This window comes from Balaenoptera musculus, chromosome 3 (assembly GCF_009873245.2).
Source record: "Balaenoptera musculus isolate JJ_BM4_2016_0621 chromosome 3, mBalMus1.pri.v3, whole genome shotgun sequence".
Taxonomy (NCBI): Eukaryota; Metazoa; Chordata; class Mammalia; order Artiodactyla; family Balaenopteridae; genus Balaenoptera; species Balaenoptera musculus.
Genome location: NC_045787.1, coordinates 140,153,812 through 140,176,280, shown reverse-complemented (window position 1 = coordinate 140,176,280; position 22,469 = coordinate 140,153,812). Strand labels below are relative to the sequence as shown.

At 38.3% G+C, this 22,469-nt stretch overlaps 1 protein-coding gene across 10 annotated transcripts; it reads left to right on the top strand.

The window, feature by feature from the left end:
• Positions 1-6,211: 6,211 nt before the first annotated feature.
• MAT2B (methionine adenosyltransferase 2B) lies at positions 6,212-22,469 on the top strand. Of its 10 annotated transcripts, XM_036848018.1 has the most exons (9): positions 8,665-8,771; positions 8,976-9,106; positions 11,282-11,350; positions 14,088-14,282; positions 15,556-15,731; positions 15,925-16,077; positions 18,700-18,893; positions 20,717-20,830; positions 21,349-22,469. In XM_036848018.1, the coding sequence occupies exons 4-9, from the start codon at positions 14,185-14,187 to the stop codon at positions 21,517-21,519; spliced, it is 906 nt and encodes a 301-aa protein (XP_036703913.1). In that variant the 5' UTR covers positions 8,665-8,771; positions 8,976-9,106; positions 11,282-11,350; positions 14,088-14,184; the 3' UTR covers positions 21,520-22,469. The 10 variants fall into 10 exon arrangements, with proteins under 10 accessions (XP_036703908.1, XP_036703906.1, XP_036703904.1 ...); XM_036848011.1 differs by lacking the exons at positions 8,665-8,771; positions 8,976-9,106; positions 11,282-11,350 and adding exons at positions 6,246-6,340; positions 6,717-6,907 and having other exon boundaries at positions 15,587-15,731; XM_036848009.1 differs by lacking the exons at positions 8,665-8,771; positions 8,976-9,106; positions 11,282-11,350 and adding exons at positions 6,246-6,340; positions 6,717-6,907 and having other exon boundaries at positions 15,563-15,731.

The window sequence follows — 22,469 nt, the reverse complement described above, 5'->3', positions numbered from 1 at the left end:
AACATATCAATCCATAACACCTCCCATTGGTTAACGGATCACGCCCACTATCATATAAACATGATCTAATATTGGACCTGCTAAAACAAAACAAAACCTAAAACCAAAACTTACAATTCTCCTGGGATCTTCTATCACTCTCCAGCATCCATGCCTTTACTTAACCCCTTCACAGGAAAAGTACTTGGAAGAATTTTCTACAGTATTGGCATCCATGTCTTTATTTTCCATTCTCTCTCCTCACCCTTCAGTTGAACTTCTGTACCTTCACTCCACTAACATGACAATTCCAATGGTCACTTCAGAGAATTTGGCAATGGTCACTGAATGGTGGTGGTGGCTGGACAGCTCTGTGAATCTACTGAAAACCATTAAATTGTACAATTTAGAAGGCTGAATTTTATGGTATGTGAATTATATATAAATAAAGCTATTTTTAAAAAAATCCTTAAGCAGAGTGCCATCTTAAGTTGCCTAGAAATATGTTACCTCCTAGAATGCAAATTTTCTTGCCTGTACAACATAAAAATAGTCTGACACAAACAAAGCCTAGTTTTGGTCGGTGTTTTCATCTTCAACAATAAATATTTTGAATATTTGTTCTTTAAATATACATACTTCAATTTCGCTATTAGCAATCATCAACAGAAATAGACTCTCTCTACTCTTTTTCTACTATTCTGCCTTTTCCTATAGTGATTTATTTTCACAGTTAAGATGTGCTGTCTCTTCAATCACTGGTGCTTAGAAGAGCAAACAAGTTATCTCTAGCAACAGAATAATGACAAACACATACCTTATTAATTTGGATTGTTTAGAATAAAGTTTATTTTGGGGGAAAAACAATCAAAAAAGTATTCATATACTTACACAATTGAGAATTTAGTAAGAATGAGATAAGTTCACCAATAAATTCTGCTTTTGATATTGATTTTAATCCATTCATTTACTCATTGATTCATATATTCAAAAAATATTTACAAAATATCCATTCTGCGCCAGGTGCTGAGTCTGGAGCTGATACACAGAGGTGAAAAACTTAAGTTTATAGTTGAGTGGAAGGAGACAGACATGAAGTAAATGATGGTAATCACACATAAAAAACGCTAAAAAAATAAAGGTATAAAATGCTGTGAGAAAGGAAAACATGGAGGCCTAATTAAGATTGTGTGTGTGTGTCTGTGTGTCTACGTATGTCTGTCTGTATGTCTATCTGAGGAGAGAGGCTGACAATGTGAGTGGAGTCAAAGGTGGGACAAAGATCACGTATGCTCATGTAGACCGGAAGTTATCAACAGATTGTAAGAAAGTAGGAAAACAATCTGATCTATGCCTTAAAAAGTTTATTCAGTGGGTGGTGGTGTAGTGCAATGTGCAGAGACGCCAAGAATAAAAATCAAAGTTATCACAGTGGCCTAAATGGTCCTAACAGATCTCCATCCCCACATCCCCACCCCTCCCCTCTCTGGCTTCACCTCCTACCTCCCACTTCCCTATTTTATTCTTTTCAGCCGCACTAGACTTCTTGCAGATGCTTGAGCCCATCAGGCTGCCTAGGCACGTGTTCTGTGCACTTGGTGTTTCCTCTGCCTGGAATGTTCTTTTATTAGATATTCTTGGAGTTACAGAATGGAGGAACCTCCTTTACCTGGCTTTCTGTGGTAACTGTAAAGCAGAGTCCTGGCTGGTTGACCTGTAGGAGTGGGAAGTAAAACTTCTTAAAGTGAAGCCACTGAGATCTTGGATTTAATGTGTTAACTTAGTGTAAACTAGCCTATCTTGACTAGTAAATACAACAGTTAACATAACGGACAAAAATTATTAATTAAAAAAAATCTTTAAAGATTTTTCAACCTGTTAGAGAACTTAAAATAGTGTCAATTTCATTTTGTTGACTAATGGTGAGGTTGAGTATTTTGTCACGTGTTTTGTCCATTCAAATTTTGTCATCTTGAATTGCTTTTTTAAAAAACATATATTCAAGTATAATTGATTTACAATGTTCTGTTAATTTCTGCTCTACAGCAAAGTGATTCAGTTAAACATATATACATTCTTTCTCATATTCTTTTCTATTATGGTTTATCACAGGATAGTGAATATAGTTCCCTGTGCTATACAGCAGGACCTTGTTGTTTACCTATCCTATATACAATAGTTTGCATCTACTAACCTCAAACTCCCAACTGAATTGCTTTTTAATATCAATATTCAATTTCTTGTTTATTTATTTTTGGCTGTGTTGGGTTTTCATTGCTGAGCGCAGGCTTTCTCTAGTTGTGGCGAGCGGGGGCTACTCTTCACTGCAGTGCGCGGGCTTCTCATTGCGGTGGCTTCTCTTGTTGCGGAGCTGGGGCTCTAGGCACACGGGCTTCAAGTAGTTCTGGCTCATGGGCTCCAGAGCACAGGCTCAGTAGTTGTGGCACACGGGCTTAGCTGTTCTGCGGCATGTGGGATCTTCCCAGACCAGGGCTCAAACTCGTGTTCCCTGCATTGGCAGGCGGTTTCTTAACCACTGTGCCACCAGGGAAGTCCAATATTCAATTTCTGTTTATTGGCTTTTCCCTATTGATTTTCAAAAATTCTTTACGTAGCATGGCAATTAGCTCTTTGTCTCTCATGCATCACGTATATTTTCTCCCAGTTTGTCTTTTGATTATGTTAATTATCATTATTGTTGTTGTTATGCAGATATTTACAAAAATCTATGTAGCCTATTTTCTTGATATTTTCACTTTTGGTTTCTGAATTTCATGATATGCTTATAAAAGACTTCCTCACTCTAAGATTATTCTACACATTTTCCTCTAGTACTTTTGCTCCATATTTTGGTTAAACTTTTTTAATCTGTCAAGAACTTATTTTAGTGTAAGTGAAGTAGGAATCCAGCCTTATTTTTTTAAAATTAATATTTATTTATTTATTTATTTGGTTGCATTGGGTCTTAGTTGCGCCATGCAAACTCTTAGTCGCGGCATGCATGTAGGCTCTAGCTCCCGGACCAGGGATCGAACCTGGGCCCCCTGCATTGGGAGCTCAAGAGTCCTATCCACTGCGCCACCTGGGAAGTCCCCCAGCCTTATTGTTTTTAATGATTCATTTTTAATTTATTATCTTTATCCCCTAATAAATTCCCATATGCATATTTGAGTCTAGCTGAATTAATTAGTGTAATAGTATCTTTCACATAAACCTGGGAGGTTAAGAGGAAGAGCAGGTTTGGGGGCAAGACGAGGAATTAATATTAAATTTATTTCAGTTTCTTGTATCTGTGAGTTTGATATGTCAGTGGAATATCAGGTATAAATGCCTTTTAGGCATCTAGAATGTGGAAACTATGGTTTGGGAGAGAGTACTGGTCAAAGCAATTCGTGTGGGCGTCAGAGTCACAGAAATGGGAACAGCTGGGATTGGGGAAGCAGAGGGTAATTTACACAGGGACACAGGAGGTTGTAAAAAGGAAGAAACAGAACTCTTTGTTCTTGTCCTTTGGTATCACGATAACTTAGAGATGGATTTCTCAAACTTGAAATATGTATGCGTACCATGTCAAGGAAAAAATTTTTGATTTTTAAAATCCTAATGAGTTTAGAAATTTAAAAACTGTCCATTTATTTCATCACTTGGTACCAATGCAATGGTTAACACTACCTCAAACTAGTATCCTGGAAGTTGTTGCCTGTGTCTAAGGTTGTGACCCAAATGATCCAAAATATGACTGTATTATTGTTTTTAAATTGAGGTATAAATTACAAACAGCAATACAGACAGTGAGATAAACAGATCTTAATTGATATAGTTCGATGAGTTCTGATAAACATATATAGTCATGTTACCCACACCCCTATCAGGATATAAAACATCTCCATAACCTCAGAAAGTTCATTTATGGCTGCAACAGTCAATCCCTACCTTTCCCTAAGGCAAGATAATTTCTTTCACCATAGATTAGTTTCACCTGTTTTAGAATTTCACATAAATCAAATTATACTGTTTTGTGTCTGGTTTCCCACATAGTATAATGATTTTGAGATTCCTTTGTCAACAAAAATTCATTTAACAATCAACTTAAGGAATAAAAGGGAATTTTATTTGAGCCAAACTGAGGATTATAACCTGGGAGACAGATTCTCATAAAGCTCTGAGAACTGTTCCTCCAGTTAGAAGTTGAAAGCACAGTCATATACATTTTTGAGACAAAGGCTCGTACATCAAATGACATACTAATGTTTACATAAAGTTCACCAAAGGTACGTAGTCCAGGTAAGCACATACAAAGCGAGTAGTAAGTTACTAGACCCCTTACAGAGCTGGGAGGGAACTTTATTCTTTTAAGAAGTCACATTGCTAGCATCAAAAGAAAGGAAAAAAATATTGATCTTTACAGTCGAGCAGGCACTCCCATCTTTGATGAGCTCTGGTTAATGTGTAATGCAGATGCACAGTGCATATTAGGGAGGGAGGGAGGAGGCCGAAGTGGACAGAGAGAATTTTATGTTTAATTTTTCTCGTCTTGCCTTAAAATATAAAATTTTATTTCATTACATTCATACAGTTCATTACTTCGCATAGCTGAGTAATATTCCATGGTATGATTCTACCACAATTTGTCTATCCATTCATCTATTGATGGATGTTTGGGTTGTTTCCAGTTTTAGGTTATTTTGGGTTTTTTGTTTTGTTTTAATTTGGCCATGTGCAGTATCTTAGTTCCCCAACCAGGGACTGAACCTGTGCCCCCTGCAGGGGAAGGGCGTAGTCCTAACCGCTGGACGGCCAGGGAATTCCCTAAGTTATTTTGAATTAATCTGCGGTGAATATTCTTGTGCAAGACTTTGTGAATATATGCTTTCATTACTCTTGGGTAAGCACCTAGAAGTGGAATTTTGGGTCATGGGGTAGGTGTATATTTGACTTTATAATAAACTGCCAAACAGCTTTCTAAAGTGAAACTAACAATGAATCCCACTAACAATGAATGGCATTCTAATTGCTTAAAATGCTTGTTAGCATATAATGTTATCAGTCTTTTTATTTTAGCCATTCTGTTAGGTATGTACCTCAGTGTGATTTTAATGTTCATTTCCCTGATTTTGAGCATCTTTTTATGCGATTATTGGCCATGATGTCTTTACTTTGTAAAGTGTCTGTTCAAAACTTATGTCCATTTTAGAAATGATTTTTAAAAATCTATTGAGTTGTAGGAGTTTTTTAAGTATTCTGAATATGTCCTTTTCAGGTATATGTATCAAGATTATTTTTCCCAGTCTGTTTTGTTTTTCTTAATATTGTCTTTTGATGAACAGAAGTTTTAAATTTTGATGAATTTTAATTTATCAATTTAAAAAAATTGTATATTCTTCATCACTTACAGACCCTCTACATGCCTCATACAGTTTACCACATGCTGTGTACTCTGCTAGAATATAAAGAGTTAAGTGACTTTTTTTTAAAGCTCTATTTGAATGGCAGTTTTTTGTTGGTTGTTCTTAAATTGTTAGAGCCTTAATCCAGAACAGTGGTTCAAAATTTAACTGAGCATATTCATCACCCTTGAAATTGTTAAAAATAGGATTGCTGGGCTCCACTTGATCGTGTTTCATAGGTTCTCCGGTGTTGGCAGGTCTGGGAATCACTGATCTAGTAGTCCTTAAAGCTCGGCCAAACTTAAGGCTACTCCACCTACCATTTCCTCAAACAGAGGCCAGGACACTGTTCATGGAAATAACCGGTTGCGTTTTAATTTCTGCGTATTGTTACCACCAGTGCCTTTTACCGTCCTTTGAAATAGTTAATTAGAAAGCACTGGTTGGGAAAGCACTGGCGAACTTTACCAAACGGATTCTGTTGTAACAAGGCATAACTCAATAAAATATTTCAGAACAGGAATCAATTGCATAGTCTGTGTGCTTTCCAACTGCTGGCTCTTGCTTTTCTTTTACAAGAGAAAACTGCAACACGTTTTCACAGGAAGTTTTTGTTGTTACATCTTTATTTCTTAAAAAAAAAAAAAAGTTGGTTTTCCAAATGGTTTTGATAATGGACCTTCATTTGGCTGGCAATAAAACATGAAACTTCTCATTGGGTATTTTCAAGATTGCCACGGGGAATCAGCTGCCAGTTTACTGCAATGTGGAAAACTGCACGAGATTCTGGGATTGGACTCAAAATGCTAATTTCAAAGGTCGAGTGAAGCTGTAGCTCACGTTTTCGCGTGCCTGCGCTCTCTGCAGGCAGAACAAAGACCCAGCCCGAGGAGGCAGAGGCAGAGACCCATCTTAAATCTTTTTCCTGAGGTAATTTTGGAATCATGCCTGAAATGCCGGAGAACATGGAACAGGTAAGAGTTAGCTAGTCAAGAAAAGAAGCATTCTGGAGTTAAGAGTTTCTTTAAAAGAATCCCAATGAAGTTCTGGTAAAAGCCGAAAGGGTGTGTAAAAAAACAAATAAGTGTCATTCATTTCTTTAAAACGTGTAACTTTGGGACTTGGAATAATAAAGCAACTTTAATTATTGACGCTGTATGGAGAGCTCAGCTAAGTCTCAGTTGACAAAAATAAAATCCAAAACAGAACAGCAGTTTCATTTACCAGATTATAATGCAGTGATGTAGGTGAAGGTTCTATATAAATAACGGTTTTTATCTATAGTCGTGTGCTCCAGCCTTTCTTTGTCTTGGCATGAAATGAATCTGCTAACCTAACTTTTATCTCCAGATTGCTGTCTTTAAATTTATAGACTTAGCCACCACAGGAACTTGGATATTGTCTGTGTAACAGTGGCGTTTTTGTTCACAAAGAAACTTCCATTTTTAAAAAGAATGATTAAAACCCATACACGAACATGTGCCCCTGGAACCATACCCACGTTTTATCTGGCAAACATGAAAACAGATCCTCAAATGCAGGCAAGTAAACTCTATTTGTTCCTCACTCTAGATAAGGCTGCTCTGAGACTCAAAATGCTAATTGCATATGCATGACTTTAAACCGTCTTCGCGTTGAACACAATTTTTTTTTTTCCTGGAAAGATCACACTGCATCACACGTTGCAACTAGAAACTTAACAAAAATTTCCGCTCCTTAGAGGATCAAGAGGATCTTGATTCCGCTCCCCCAAAACCCACCCATACCTTTTCTTTGTTGTTTGCAGATTATGCATGGTTTAAGTGTTTGGGGCATTCCTCTCATGGACTCTAAATAATGCTAAATTGATTAACAGCCTGGATTAAAACAGAAATTGAAAAGTGGGGGACCTCAGGCTCTCTTCTGTTACTATTCCAAAGAAACTTTATGCTTATGCAAATAAGGAAATGAGTTCTTGTTGGGGGTTGGGTAGGAAGGAAAGTCACGGGACTCAGATGTGGAAAAAAAATTTTCAAGGCTGCTTAGCGTTGAGCTCTAAGATTAAGCCAAAAAAAGGTTTATGAAATAATGTTTTAGAAACAGTAATCACGTTTGCGGGCGACTTTTAAGGTCTTGGTATCCTGTATGTCTGGACAAGAACACGCAAGACTGTTCGGTGGAAAGTTGGCGAAATCTATGCGGTCCACGCTCTGGTTCCCCGCCCCCCTCCCGCCGAGTAAATTTCATAAGCATCTCGGCTGGCGGGGGGCTTTTCGGGTTTGAACTGGAAGAGAAATCAGTTGCAATTAAGTGCTAGGTCAGCCTCAAAGCTTAGAGCTGTCTTTGTCACTTTAAAAAAGCGCGATCCAGGTGGTAGAAGGTTCAGTATTACTATATTCCCCTGGTTCCTTTAATTTTCCTTGGTAGCGGAGGTTCGGCTCGTGTAGCCCGACGCTGCAGCCTGTAAGGCGGTGCTTCGCAAAGGCTGATCTGGACTCCCGTTAAATCCACCAGAAGTCCCAGGCTCTACTACCACAGCTCATTCTGCAATTACTGGTAAAGTCCGAGAATATGCGTTTTGAAGAGGCACCCAAATAATTCATCCCCCAGCCTCCCACATCTTTTTATTTTTAACTAGTCAAAATTAGTTTGACATCTTTGGAATTTCACACGTACTACTTTTTAGCATCCCGGAAAGACGAATGGGTTCTTGAGGTGTTAATGACTCAGATACCAACACTTTTATTTTTATTCCAGTGTCTTTCTAAATCTCTCAAAAAACACTCTTAATGCTCTAGAGACACAGGTCCATTGTGCTTCCTCCCCTCCCCCTCACCCCCCCCCCCCCCCCCCCCCCCCGCCTCCCCCCTCCCCCTCACCCCCCCCGCCTCCCCCCTCCCCCCTCCCGCCATGACTTTAAACTATTTTATCCCACTTTATGTATTACGTGCCCAGTAGATTCTTATGCAGTAGATTCTTATGCACTGCGCAAGTCTAGGCGATCCAATTCAATCCTTACCTAGTCGGGAAGGAAAAACACAAAATAAACAACTCCTCCTTCCCCCCCCGCCCCCGGCCCCAAAACAAAACTCGCATTCCTTGCTTAAGACCAAGGCCTTTGTTTCCCTTTAAGAGTTGGCGCGTGGGCTGAGAGCGTCCCGAGCGCGCCAGTCCCCTTTCTGGGGCGCCGGCGGAGCGTGGCCAATCAAGGGGCGCGGTCTTGGCGGCGGAAGCCGGAAGCGGTGAGCGGGGGCTGGCCCGGACCTAGGGGAGGCGGGCCGAGGGCGTTAGAGCTGCGGATCGCGGCGAACCTGGGCTGGGGGAAGTGGCGGTCGCTGCGGCGGCGGCGCCAAGACGGCGGGCATGGTGGGGCGGGAGAAGGAGCTCTCTATCCACTTTGTTCCCGGGAACTGCCGTTTGGTGGAGGTGAGGGAGTCGGCCCGGGTCTTGGGGCGGGGAGGGGAGGTGCGTCTCGTAGGAACTGAGTGCGCGGAGGGGGACGAGTCTTGCAGCGGGAGTTCGAGTGGTTTTCCAGACGCCTCCTGCCGGAGTCGGAGGCCCCGGGCGGCGAGGGCGGCGCCGCCGAGTTTGTTTACCTCTGTGCACACCCTTCTGTGTTTTCTTTTTCAGCCGCTGTGACGGGAAAAGAGTAGGTCGGGTTTCACTTTCGAGCCTCCCGTCTCCCCTCCCGGGAACGAAGAGGGGTTTTCAGAGCTGTTTCAGTTTTGATTATTTATAAATTTCGTTTTCATCCTTTGTTCGTATCCTTCGGTCTTAACAGTTCGTATCCCTAAGAAAGAAGGGGCCAGGTGGCTTTTCAGAAATAATAACAGGATTGGAGGTGAAAAGTTACTGAACTCGTCACTGTGCTATGCACTTTACATGCATTATTTACTTTAGTCCTCATATTTATGAGATACTGGTTTTGTTCCATTTTACAGATAAGAAAATTGAGGCTTAGAGGGCAAGTCCTTGGCCCAAGTTCATTCAGTAAGGTTGCAGCCGGGATTCAAATACACATCTATTTGAAACACTACGGAGGTTGCATAAACGAAAGCTACTACTGTGTTTGGAGAGCCCCCATTCTCTCCTGTTTCATTCCAGGCCCCCCAGGATTCATCAGTCCACAGAATATATCTAGCACTGGGGATAGGAAGAATGTTAATGCCCAGGCCAACATATCTTAAGGATATAAGAGAGGATATAGGTGATGGCTATTTTTGATTATGCAGAATTTTTACACCTTCAAAATACAGCATATTTAGTGTTTCCAAATCGTTTTGGTATTTGGAGGGTAAAGTTAGAATAATGGGCTGTTTAAACCTCTCTTTTGTTCCTGTGTACCCCAAACAGTGCTGAGTACTGTAATGTTACATATTGTTTGTTTATGTCAGTGTATATGCGCACATGTATGTATATACAGCTTAATCAGTTTTCACAGTAGGAGTTCAGTAGACTAATGAAAATGGATTTTCCTTCAGTAAAATTGCACAACCAAAAGCTTGGCACATATTTGCTGCTCTCAAAACCGGAATTAAAACTTGCTCGTGTCTTATAGTTTCTGTTTGAGAAATAGACTGTAGTGGTTCCTGTTAATAGTACTGTCTGTGGGGTACAATAGGATGCCAGTAGGAGTTAGACAAGTGTCACCTAGGTATCTAAAGTTTTTTAAAGTCCAGGAGTATCTCCTCAAAGATCTGCCTCAAGGGGAATGTTGTTAGAATCATATAAATCAGTGTGAAGCTTTGCCAAATTGAAGAGGTTCTAAAAATAGCAAAGTATAATTACATTTACCACTAACATTTAAGAAGATCCCTCTTTAGATATTTGTTTTGTTTCACTCTTGACTTTTTCTAGGACATTTTTTAGTAGAAGTTAATCCAAGTGTACTGAAGTAGAAACCTCTGTTCCAGAGTACTGTTTAGACCATTTTGAAAGAGCCATTTATCTTCCATTACCTGTACAGTTTGGTATTATTTGATTTGATGGCATAACAAGAGCTACAGCTCTTCGTTTATTTATATGCATTTACTTTTTCAAGTGTTTTTTGTTTGTTTGTTTGTTTTTGGTGTCTGTAAATCTGGTCACCTGAAGTTACTGAATTCTGTACATCTAAGAGTTTATAGGATAAGAGGCACATATGTTCAGGGCAACTTAAAGTGGTGTTTAATATTCCTGACCCATAAGAATAAAAATTGAGAAATAGACTCTTCAGGCAGACAGAGTATCTTCAACTCTTAATTATTCTTTGTGTTAACTAGACAGCTTTTTGTTCCTCTATTCAGAGTTCCTTGAAGTGTTTGGACATTCCTGTGTTTTGCAGAACTAAAGTAATTTACAGGGTAATGGTCCAAAATAATTTTTAGAGGATTATTTCTCTTTTAAAAAGAAAAAAATCAAAATAGTGTGCTTTAAGAAGCTTCAGGTAGAGTTGTTTATACAAAGTCAAATATAGAAGAGATACTTTTGTTTGGCCTCTTTTAATTTCAGAGTGATGCATATTTTATTTGCTAACCACCAATAAACTTGCAATCCAAATGAAAACATCTTGTTGGGCTCCTATACTGGTGACAGAAGGTGCTCATTGAGTCTCTAGAGAGAACTATATGAAAAGAGGATAAGTTACTTTAAGTAAATGAACCTTCTTTCACTCTATTCAGATTCCTCTGTGGTAAGGATAATACGGAATTGTAGGACTGTAAAGCTGGAAGAGCCTTAGTCATCTTGTCCAAATGCCTCATTTCACCAGTGAGGAGTTAGATCAGTAGAGATGGAGTAACTTCTCAATGCCACAGAGTGTGGTTAATCATCATGAAACCCCGTATAAGTTCAAAGGATTGAGACAAAACTTGGCTGGATGATAGAAGCAAAAGGGCCCAAGTTCTGCTTCCAACCTTTTCCCTTTTACTGTGGGCATAAACCTTTAACATCTGTAGACAAGGTTCCTCACTTCGGAAGTGACATCTGCCCTGCCTGTCTAATAGGACTCCTCCTGTGGTCAAAAGGTATGATGCAGGTTTATATAACACATGATAGTTTTCAAATATAAGATTGTGCAGAATCATTTGTTTCAGAAAATGCTTGTACTTTAGATCTCTGCTCTTTTAACATAGAAAATTCTTGAGCATTGACATGTGACCACTAGGTAACACAGACTGTTTCATATTTTCTTCCGGGGACCTTACATATTATCCCAGGGTATAAGGATGTACCTTATACATCCTTATGTATAAGGTGTAAGGTGGTATTTTTTCCATGCAACCCCCGTCCTTTTTTTAAAGTTAAGTGGTATTATATTCCCTAAAGAGCCTTGCTGTGCTTGTAACTTAATACTGTATTTCATCAAATCTAAGATGCTCTCAATTATAAGATTATCTGGGCTCTTATTTTAAGATGCACTAAAAAGCAAAAAACACTGCCAAACCATCTTTATTTCATTCATTTAACAGAGATGATAAATGAGGAAAAAATGTGCTTCACAGAATCAGTGAAGTACCTAGAGATCTTATTTTACTGTTTAAGAATTTTGTGGTTACTGCAAGCATGATGCTTGTTCTTTAACTACTTCTAGTTTTCCTTTTTAAGGGGGAAAATGGGAAAGATGTTGTCGCTGCTAGAAAGGTAGATGGCAGTTTTTTGACTTCTTTGATTAAGAGCTATCTTTAGGAAGGTCTTGGACTTCCCTGGAGTTCTCAAAGTTCAGTTTCCAAATCACCAGCATCAGCACCACCTGGAAACTTGTTAGAAAGGCAAATTATCAGGCCTCATTCCAAATCTACTTGATCTGAAAGCCTTGCAGTCGATTCCTATCCTCAGCGAATAAAGCCTGTGAACCACTGATCTAAGAACCCTTGTCTGTTCCTTTCCTTCTTGAGAGTGAAGTGAGAAACTCAGAAGAGACCACATCATAGCTCTGTTATAGTCTTTTCCCAGGGATCTTTATGGTATTTATCCGGTGTAAATTGTTTTCTGATTGTATCTCTACTAGACTTGGCATGTTTTAACCTCTTTACAATTAGAATCTTTGTAGAGTTGTTTTCTTGCCAGAAATTCAAAGAAAATATTTTGCTGGCTGAAATCCTTGTTTTTATAGATCATTTGGCTTAGAGCCAAGTTTTGCAACACAGAGCGTAGATGAATTTTTCTCTAACTTCTAAAATGTCTTGAAATTGGTTGAACTAAGGAAAAAATATCTTTAAGAATTACCTTTGTACTGTCTCTGTCAGCCCTTTCATTTCAGGTTTTTCGTATAATAGAAATACTTGATTTGGGTGGCCTTTTTAAAAAAAATGTATAGTCTTCTAAGTTAGCTGAATTGAGGGCCAGGAAAAAAAAAAGTCTTTTTGTGTGCACAAAAAAGGTTATTGTGTGCATATTTAAGATTTTTGACAGCTCAGAATTAGGTGACTATAACAACATTTGAAATTTAAAAGGCCTCAAGTTGATAAAATTTAATAAAACTTTTTGTTGTTTTTTAATAGTAAATGTTGACTTAATTCAAGAGTCTGAGGAAATTCGGTGTTACCTATCTTGGGAAGAAGGGAAAGTTCTATGTAAACATAGAACTTAAATTGTTTCTTAAATAGTAGTTCCTTTTTAATTTCAGTGTGTGAGGAATTTTTCCTTTTTCACAATAGCAGCACAGACCAGTTTAAAATATTTATTTTTTTCTTATCCTCTATCTTTGTTTATTAGTTTTAACTGGTCTAAATAGGTAAATTAAGAGTTAATGCAGGAATATGGATGGTGGTGGTGGTATGAATTGGGAGATTGGGATTGACATATATACACAAACATGTATAAAATAGGTAACTAATAAGAACCTGCTGTAAAAAAAATAAAATTAAAAAAAAGAATGTTATATGATGTATCTAAAAAAATGATACAAATGAAAGTATTTACAAAAGAAAGAGGTAATTCAGGAATATTTGCCAATTTGGTTAAACTTAGAAAGAATGGTAGTGCTATAAGGACCAGATTTATTTTTCTTCTACATAAGTTCTGTGAAATGTGAATTCTCTAATTTGGACCTATCACAGTATGATAAAGTCAGTGAGATTTGAAAAAAAACTTGAGATTAAAAACTGAAGACCAAAAATGTCAATTTGGAAACATATCGGCAGAACATAGCCCCAGTATTTAATCAGGCCATAAAGTAAGTAAGCTTAGAACTAACTGCATTTTTATAAACAGAAGAACGTAATTGCTGTTTTTTTACTAATTTGGACATCATTGATCGTAAAAATAAGCTTTTCCATTATTACCACAGGAAATCTAAATCTATTTGACTAGGTGATTCCTTGCAGTATCATCTTAGGTTCTTTTTCTTGGGTAAGATTATTAAAACTTTTTTTTTAATAAATTTATTTTATTTTTAATTTTTGGCTGTGTTGGGTCTTCGTTGCTGCGCGCAGGCTTCTCATTGCAGTGGCTTCTCTTGTTGCGGAGCGCGGGCTCTAGGTGAACAGGTTTCAGTAGTTGTGGCTTTCGGGTTCTAGAGCGCAGGCTCAGTAGTGGTGGCGCACGAGCTTAGTTGCTCCGTGGCAAAACTTTTTCTTAAGTGACACACTTACCCATGCATTTTGATTAATCTTTGTTCTAACTTAAGAATTGGCTTATAGGTATGGGAAAGGAAGCATACAATTAAGACTTCGAAGTATGTAGTGAATGAAGATGGTGGCTGATTTCGTTGAGAGACTATTTTCGAATTAAACAATCCTTTTCCGCCCCCTTCACATTTAGGAGGAAGTTAACATCCCCAACAGGCGGGTTCTGATTACTGGTGCCACTGGGCTTCTTGGCAGAGCTGTTTACAAAGAATTTCAGCAGAATAATTGGCATGCCGTTGGCTGTGGTTTTAGAAGAGCAAGACCAAAATTTGAGCAGGTTAATCTCTTGGATTCTAGTGCAGTTCATCACATCATTTATGATTTTCAGGTATGGTTTATTTTAACACATAAGTTAACTATTAATAATTGTCTGGATGACTTGAAAAGTGCTCTTGTTCTCAAGGAAGTTACTGAAAGCTCTAACATATTAAGCAACAGTAATATATAGTACACTTTTTTTTTTGGCATGGGTAAGAATATGTCATCCTTGAAAAGATTAGGTTGAGACATAGGTTGACAAAAGGCAGAAAATGAAGCATTTTGTAAAATGCTTATGTTTGTGAACTATTCTTCTAAGTACTACTTTCTATGCATATCCTTTCTTAATATTATTTGTAAACCTTACAACACTGCAAAATATTCTCATTTGCATTTTAGAGATCACAAAGGCAAGAGTGGTTAAACCACTTGTTGGCGATGGTCACAGAAGACTTACAGAAAAATTTAGATTCTGTTACACCTCTGATCAAATCAGAAGTTCAGGTTCTTCCTAAAAATATGATCCAAGGAAAACCTGCATCAGAATCACTTGGGAAACTTGTTCTTAGGGCTCACTCCCAGAGATTTTCATTCAGTAAGTGTGTGGTGGGCCCTGGGACTCTACATTTTATGAACCATCCCAGCTTATGCACATTTAAGTTTGAAAACAGCTCTCAGATCATGCTTCCTCAAGCAATTGCTGAGAAGGAGGAAGTTGGGTGAGTGGGTACACGAGCCCTGTATGTCACTGAACTTGCCAAATCTTAGCTCTTACTCAGCTCCTCTGGGAAGTAGGTGCCCCTTCTCTACAAAGGACCCTCTGCATTCCTCTGTCCTGATGTAGGTCATATGATATTGAAACAGTCTGTTTACATATCTGTCTTTTGCATTAGATTGTGAAATCCTTGCTCCTCACATGGTGCTTAGCATATAGGTGGCATACTTAAATGCTCAACTGGGAATACAATTTTTATGGATGGTTAATCTTCTTTAAATGATTGGTTTAAGAGATTGGAATTTATGAATTTAATTTGCAATTGATATTCCTCTCCATTTACCCTAGACTTATTAAGTATTTAGGTCATGTTAATTACATAAATGATCGCTCTTTTCTCCCACCCAGATTAGGGGGATGAAGCTTCTTTTGATTTAAAAGCATGGTTGTCAACAAGAGTTGTGTCTGATTTTGCCTAGGAATTGCTAAATTGCTCTTTCCCTTTCAGGAAGTTTGAAAGTTGAAAAAGGGAAGTGTGACAAAACTACATTAAAAATTACAATGATTCTTTAGTTGAAGGAATGTCGATTTAATAAACATTTTCTATGAATTAATTTACTGTTGGAAGGCTACAGTTCTTCTGTTTTATTCCTTTTTGGGTTAAAAACACATCCATGCTGAACTCCCAGCCCCATGTCATAGTACATTGTGCAGCAGAGAGAAGGCCAGATGTTGTCGAAAATCAGCCGGATGCTGCTTCTCAACTTAATGTGGCTGCTTCTGGGAACTTAGCAAAGGAAGCAGGTAATGATGTCTTTATAAAATCTTCATAAGATATTGAGTGACTGCTGAGTTTGTAAAGATTAAACTTTTGTACACGGTTTATAAAAGATTTGTTATATATATGATGAATAAGCTGTTAGAAATTCCAGTAAAGAGTAATGTCGTGTAGTAATTTAATAGATTCTTTTCTTTGTGTCTTTTTTTTTTTTTGTAGCTGCAGTTGGAGCATTTCTAATCTACATTAGCTCCGATTATGTTTTTGATGGAATAAACCCACCTTATAGAGAGGAAGACATACCAAGTCCCCTAAATCTATATGGCAAAACAAAATTAGAAGGAGAAAGGGCTGTGCTGGAGAACAATTTAGGTAAGACACATCTCTTTAGCCCCGTACGTGACTGCTTTTGAGGATTCCTTTTTGTTTATGATGTATATATATGTTTCTAATTTAAAAAAAATTAGTCAAGGAACATAAATCATTGGAGAAAAACTAGGGAATGCAGTTAATAGAAAAACAAGAATTTTTGAAATCCTGAAGAATTTATGAATCCTTCCAGACTTTTTCCAGAATCGGTGGGTACAGGAATATTGTTAAAGAAAACAAATCATACAGTACAAATTTTTGTAATACAGGTCAATATCATTTTTCTTGGATTGCGGTATTCTGTTTTTTGTATGGTTTTTCTTTTTTCCTGTGTGTGTTTGTGTATATATACGCACACATAAATGTGCTGATTATAAAAAGTATACCCTCCTTGAAAAAATTTTTAAAAACATTTAAAATTGTAAAGAGTTCTCTCAGTACTCCCTCAGAGAGAGAAGCACCAACTGTGCTTATGTATGGAAGTATTTTTTTTGAATTTTTAAACCTGTGTGCATGTTGTTTTGTAACCTGGTTTTTCTCCCCCCACATACATACATTTCAGTTCTTACGGAGCCATCTCTGGAATATCTTTTTCATATCAGTAGCTGCATAATATTTGACTTAATGATCCTCTGCACTAAAACTCCTGCCTCAGACTGTACTACATCCCTGAGAAGCATCCCCTAGTATATATACTATACTAACACATTTAGGGGGGTTTTTTTTTGTATTATAAATTATCCTTCGGAAATCATCCTTGAATATATTATCAATATATAGCTGACCCTTGGACAGTGCAGGGATTAGGGTTGCCAATCCCTGCATAGTGGGAAATCCATGTGTACTCCCCGAAGACTCACTCACAGCCTACTATTGACTGAAGCCTTACTAAAACATAAACAGTCGATTTACACATATTTTGTGTGTTACATGTATTTTTTTTTAATGTAATTCCCAGGACAGTCACGTCTTTAACCTTTCCTTTCTTCTCTTTCTCTTTCTCTTTCTCTTTCTCGTGTTTCTCTCTCTCTCTCCTGTGTTGGGTCTTTGTTGCTGCACGCGGGCTGTCTCTAGTTGTGGTGAGCGGGGGCTACTCTTTGTTGCGGTGCGCAGGCTTGTTGCGGTGGCTTCTCTTGTTGCGGAGCATGGGCTCTAGGTGCGTGGGCTTCAGTAGTTGTGGCACGTGGGCTCAGTAGTTGTGGCTCGCGGGCTCTGCAGTGCAGGCTCAGTAGTTGTGGTGCGTGGGTTTAGTTGCTCCATGGCATGTGGGATCTTCCTGGACCAGGGATCCAACCTGTGTCCCCTGCACTGGCAGGCGGATTCTTAACCCCTGTGCCACCAGGGAAGTCCCATTGTTGTGTTATATGATACAAAACACTATAGATGTTACACGTATTACTAACACTACACATCAAAAATGAAAAGACAGTGTGAGAAGAAATTTGTATTTATTTACAGGTATGATTCAGGCGTTGATAAGGAAGAAGCAGTAATATGATTGCTTTATGGTAGCCTAGTGTAATCGGTATGATTGTTTCATGATAGCCTAGCCTATACACTAATGAGTGAATCTTTGTAAAATTTAAATGGCATGCGGTATTATAGTCATATTCGTTATACAGTGTTAGAAATACTGGTATATTTTTTTCAAAAACCACTTATCTGTGTGGTAGACTGATACGGAGTTTCTCCAATTATGAGAGAGAAGAGAGGCATGCTGTATGGTAATGTAACTCTTTGAAAACAAAGTTATAAAACAATAAGGAAACTAACACGTTATTAATTTTATATTAATAGTCACTCACCTTATGCCTATGTAAGGATAGGCTGACTTAAGTCTTGTACATGATGTGCTACATGAAAAACATCCACATATAAATGGATGCACACAGTTCAAACCTGTGTTGTTCAAAGGTCGTCTGTGCAGCTGTGCAATAAGTTAATTTAATTTTAAATAGTTTTTTTTGAATTTCAATTAAAGCGTTAATTATTTAGTCTGTTGTAACCCCTCAGTATTGACCAACATAAAATAGAAATACCTCGTAATTCCTTAGTCAGTGTTTTCAAGGACTATGTGGTGAACACTCATATACCCTTTATATAGATTCACCAGTTGTTAATGTTTTGCCACGTGTTTTATATGTACAGTCTTTTCTTCCTGAACTCATAGAGAATTAGTTGAATTTCACCCTGAAATACTTCACTGTGTATCTTCAACAAGGATGTTCTTCACATAATTACAATGCAGTTATCACACTTAGAAAATTTAACATTAATACAATACAGTCTCTATAGGAATTTTGTCCCAGTAATGTCCTTTATTGCATTTATTTTTTAGGTACAATCAAGGATCACTTGTTGCATTTAGTTGTCATGATCAGTTTTATTTTTAATGGCCACAATAATGTAGAAATTATTTAATTAATATAATTATAAAAAATACCCCACATGACAGAGACACTTAAAAATATTCAGGATCACATTTGTTAAATAGGTGAGCTGTGTCATTTTGGTATATTGCAAGTTTTCTGCGATGATGTCGTTTAAATCCGCACACTTTGATCTTATAGCAAGACTTAAGAACCAGTCAGCTTTGAGGTATTATCTGCTTTTATTACTCTCTAGGAGCTGCTGTTTTGAGAATTCCTGTTCTGTATGGAGAAGTTGAAAAGCTTGAGGAAAGCGCCGTGACTGTTATGTTTGATAAAGTGCAGTTCAGCAACAAGTCTGCGAACATGGACCACTGGCAGCAGCGGTTCCCCACACACGTCAAAGATGTGGCCACTGTGTGTCGTCAGTTAGCAGAGAAGAGGATGCTGGTGAGAATCTAAGTGCTTTTTTTTTTTTTTATAGATTTATTTATTTTTGGCTGCGTTGGGTCTTCGTTGCTGCACGTGGGCTTTCTCCAGTTGCAGCGAGCGGGGGCTACTCTTCGTTGCGGTGCACGGGCTTCTCATTGCAGTGGCTTCTCACTGCAGAGCACGGGCTCTAGGTGCGCGGGCTTCAGTAGTTGTGGCTTGCGGGCTCTAGAGCGCAGGCTCAGTAGTTGTGGCTCGCGGGCTCTAGAGCGCAGGCTCAGTAGTGGTGGCGCACGGGCTTAGTTGCTCTGCGGCATGTGGGATCTTCCCGGACCAGGGCTCGAACCCGTGTCCCCTGCATTGGCAGGCGGATTCCTAACCACTGCGCCACCAGGGAAGCCCAATAAGTTTCTTTTTAATTTATCTGTATTTGTTACAACTTTTAAAACAGAATGTGACTTGAGCACTACATCTCCATTCACAAAACTTGCTCCGAGTCACTTTTTAAACAGCTTTACAGCATGCCTAGATAGGCTTATAATTTTGCTACTCTCAACAACACTTTTCTTTGGAAAACAAGCCCTATGTATGGGCAGTGACTCCCATCAAGTTGGTTCAGTTGAACATACTAATTTCTAGGGGCCTGGCACATGCAGTCAGTACAGGCGATGGAAGGTTTAAAAAGTAAATCCCAGCAGATGAAAGTTGCTTTAAGAAGTATTTTCTTTTAAACATCAAGGTATATACTTCAGAACACTTCAGTGACAGAAGATTTGGTCTACTAAAGAATCCGCTTGATAGCTAAACACTTCAGACCATGAAGCTAACATAGGTTACATACACCTGATGACAAACGCTGCTTCCGTCTGTTAAAATAAGCCAACATGAAACTAGAAAAAAACTAGCTCTGCTTTTAGTGTCTAAAGTATCACAGTATCACACTTAGTAGAAAGAAATCTTATCTTCCCGTTAAGTAGTTGTCATGCCATATAGGTTTTTAAATGTTAACACAAATAAAGAAATACTTGAAAACATATTATCAGAAGAAATGGAAGACAAGAGTGTTGAACACGCGGCCACGTAACCCTCAGGCAGAGCTCAGTCTGCTTCTTCCATGCGGCACGTGTCGTCGTCTCCTTCGAGGGGCGGCGTCTCCTCAGTTACAGCAGCACTGCTGTCGTCAGCAGTGGGGTCATCTTCATCAGTACCAAGACCAAGTTTGATCATCCTATAGATCCTGTTAGCATGTGTCTGGGGATCCTCCAGACTGAAGCCAGAAGACAGGAGAGCCGTTTCGTACAGCAGGATGACCAGATCGTTCACAGACCTGTCATTCTTGTCAGCCTCTGGCAGGCGGATTCTTAACAACTGCGCCACCAGGGGAGTCCCGCGTGACTTTTTTTAGTACATCAAAATTTATATATTTAAAAAAATTATATGTACCATGACAATACTTAAGGATGTTATGACTAATTAGCTCATCTTGAAAAATGGTTCTGTTAAGTTTTGGTTTTAGCTTCTTAGGATAATTGGAAATACTTTTTAAATAGGCCTGTGTTTCGTAAAAATCTGTAATCATTTTAGGATTCCCACTAAATAAAATTGGAGCTACTTACATTTTTATTTTAAAAAAATTCTTAAGGTTAAATTCTAGAAATTGCTTTTCTTGTTTAGCTGGGGGTATTTATAGGAATTTGATTTTAGATATCTTGTGTATAGCATTCCAGAAAGGAGCGATGCATTTTATTTCCTGAGCCTGTTTAAGTTAGTTTTCTTGTCAAACTTGCCATTCCACTCAACTCAAAAAGTTTGAAACCATTTTGAACTTTTTGTGTCCTTGTCAGGATCCATCAATTAAGGGAACCTTTCACTGGTCTGGCAATGAACAGATGACTAAGTATGAAATGGCGTGTGCAATTGCAGACACCTTCAACCTCCCCAGCAGCCACTTAAGACCGGTAAGTACATGGCATTTAAAACCTTCTTACTGGGAATTCCCTGGCAGTCCAGTGGTTAGGACTTGGCGCTTCCACTGCAGGGAGCACAGGTTCAGTCCCTGGTAGGGGAACTAAGATCCTGCAAGCCTTGAGGCGTTGGCAAGAAAAAAAAAAACAAGCTAACCTTACTGTTTGGAAGTCCCGGTCTATCACTGCAGTGTGTACTATGGATAACATTTTTCTTGTTGTTTGGAAGTTTTGGATAACTTTATTTTCTGGTACTAATCAAAGTGAACTTTGCTTGTATTTTGGCAGTTTCTATTGTTAATTTTCTCTAAATCACCATGTATAAAGAAGCCCACGAGTATTGGTGAAGTTTATAGAAAAAGTATTGTCTTGATTGTGGCGGACATTTTATTTGTTTTTCCAGGGATCAAATCTGATTTCTTGCACCGAGGGCAAGAGGGCAGAGGGAAGTAGAGAATGTAAAGCCTCAGCCTGGGGCTTCTTATTTTTGATATGTTGTTTTTGTTTTAAAGATAACTGACAGTCCTGTCTTAGGAGCCCAACGTCCAAGAAACGCTCAGCTTGACTGCTCCAAATTGGAGACCTTAGGCATCGGCCAGCGAACACCGTTTCGAATTGGAATCAGGGAATCGCTCTGGCCTTTCCTCATTGACAAGAGATGGAGACAGACGGTCTTTCATTAGTGTATGGGTGGTGTTGTTGTTCTTTTTTAAATGAGAAGTCAAGTATGTGGCACTTTTTAAAGAAAAAAGGAAATAGTTTTGTACGAGTGCTCTTTGTGACTCATGGTCTTTCAGGTAAACGATGCTCTTGCACTAGTGAAACTGTCTAAGGAAACCAAGGTCAGTAATGCCCTGTTTGAAGGAATGAGTTTCCTGTTTATCATTTAGTTCTGGCTTAACTTGCTATTTGAATATAGTAAATTATGATTCTCAAACATTTGAGAGCCAGGATGAAACACATCTGCTGCAGACATTTTCTTGGATGAAATGCATTGTTCATTCCTATAAATAACCTCTGCATTTTCAGGACTTTTGCATCTGTTGATCCTTTTATGTTTTAAAGTGTGTTAAATAGTATAAAAATCATTGGTGTCCATTATTTGCTTTGCTCGAGCTCAGATCAAAATGTTTGAAGAAAGAAACTTTATTTTTGCAACTTAAGTGTAGTTTTTATGCTTGAGATGTTTCAACTTGTTATGTATATTGGAACTCCTGCAGCTTGATGCCTCCTGCTTTTGTAGCAGTGAATGGTGGCCTTTGAGAGAGAGAATGTGTGTATGTGTATGTATTTTTTTAATATATATGAAACTGTCCTTTTCACTCCATGTCACTAAGTGATATTTCATATGTGTGGTTATACCAATAGTAATGGGCCTTGTAAGTCTTTTGACCATTCATGAATAATAATAAATATGTACTGCTGGCATGGTAATGCTTAGTTTTCTTGTATTTACTTCTCTTTTTTTAAATGTAAGGACCAGATATCTGAACTGTTGTTTTGTTGCTTTAATTTTTTACAATTACCTTCTTATCATGTAACATCTGATGCATACAAGAGAATATAGTTAATATACATTAAGATAAAAAACACAATAATAAAATGAACCCTGGTGAACATACCACTTGAAATC

Excerpts from the sequence above, each read along its gene's own strand:
- MAT2B (XM_036848009.1), top strand. The coding sequence starts at position 6,821 with ATGATTAAAACCCATACACGAACATGTGCCCCTGGAACCATACCCACG. Across the intron at positions 6,908-14,087 it reads AAACAGATCCTCAAATGCAG|GAGGAAGTTAACATCCCCAA; the intron begins GCAAGTAAACTC and ends CTTCACATTTAG. Across the intron at positions 14,283-15,562 it reads ACATCATTTATGATTTTCAG|TTCTTCTGTTTTATTCCTTT; the intron begins GTATGGTTTATT and ends GGAAGGCTACAG.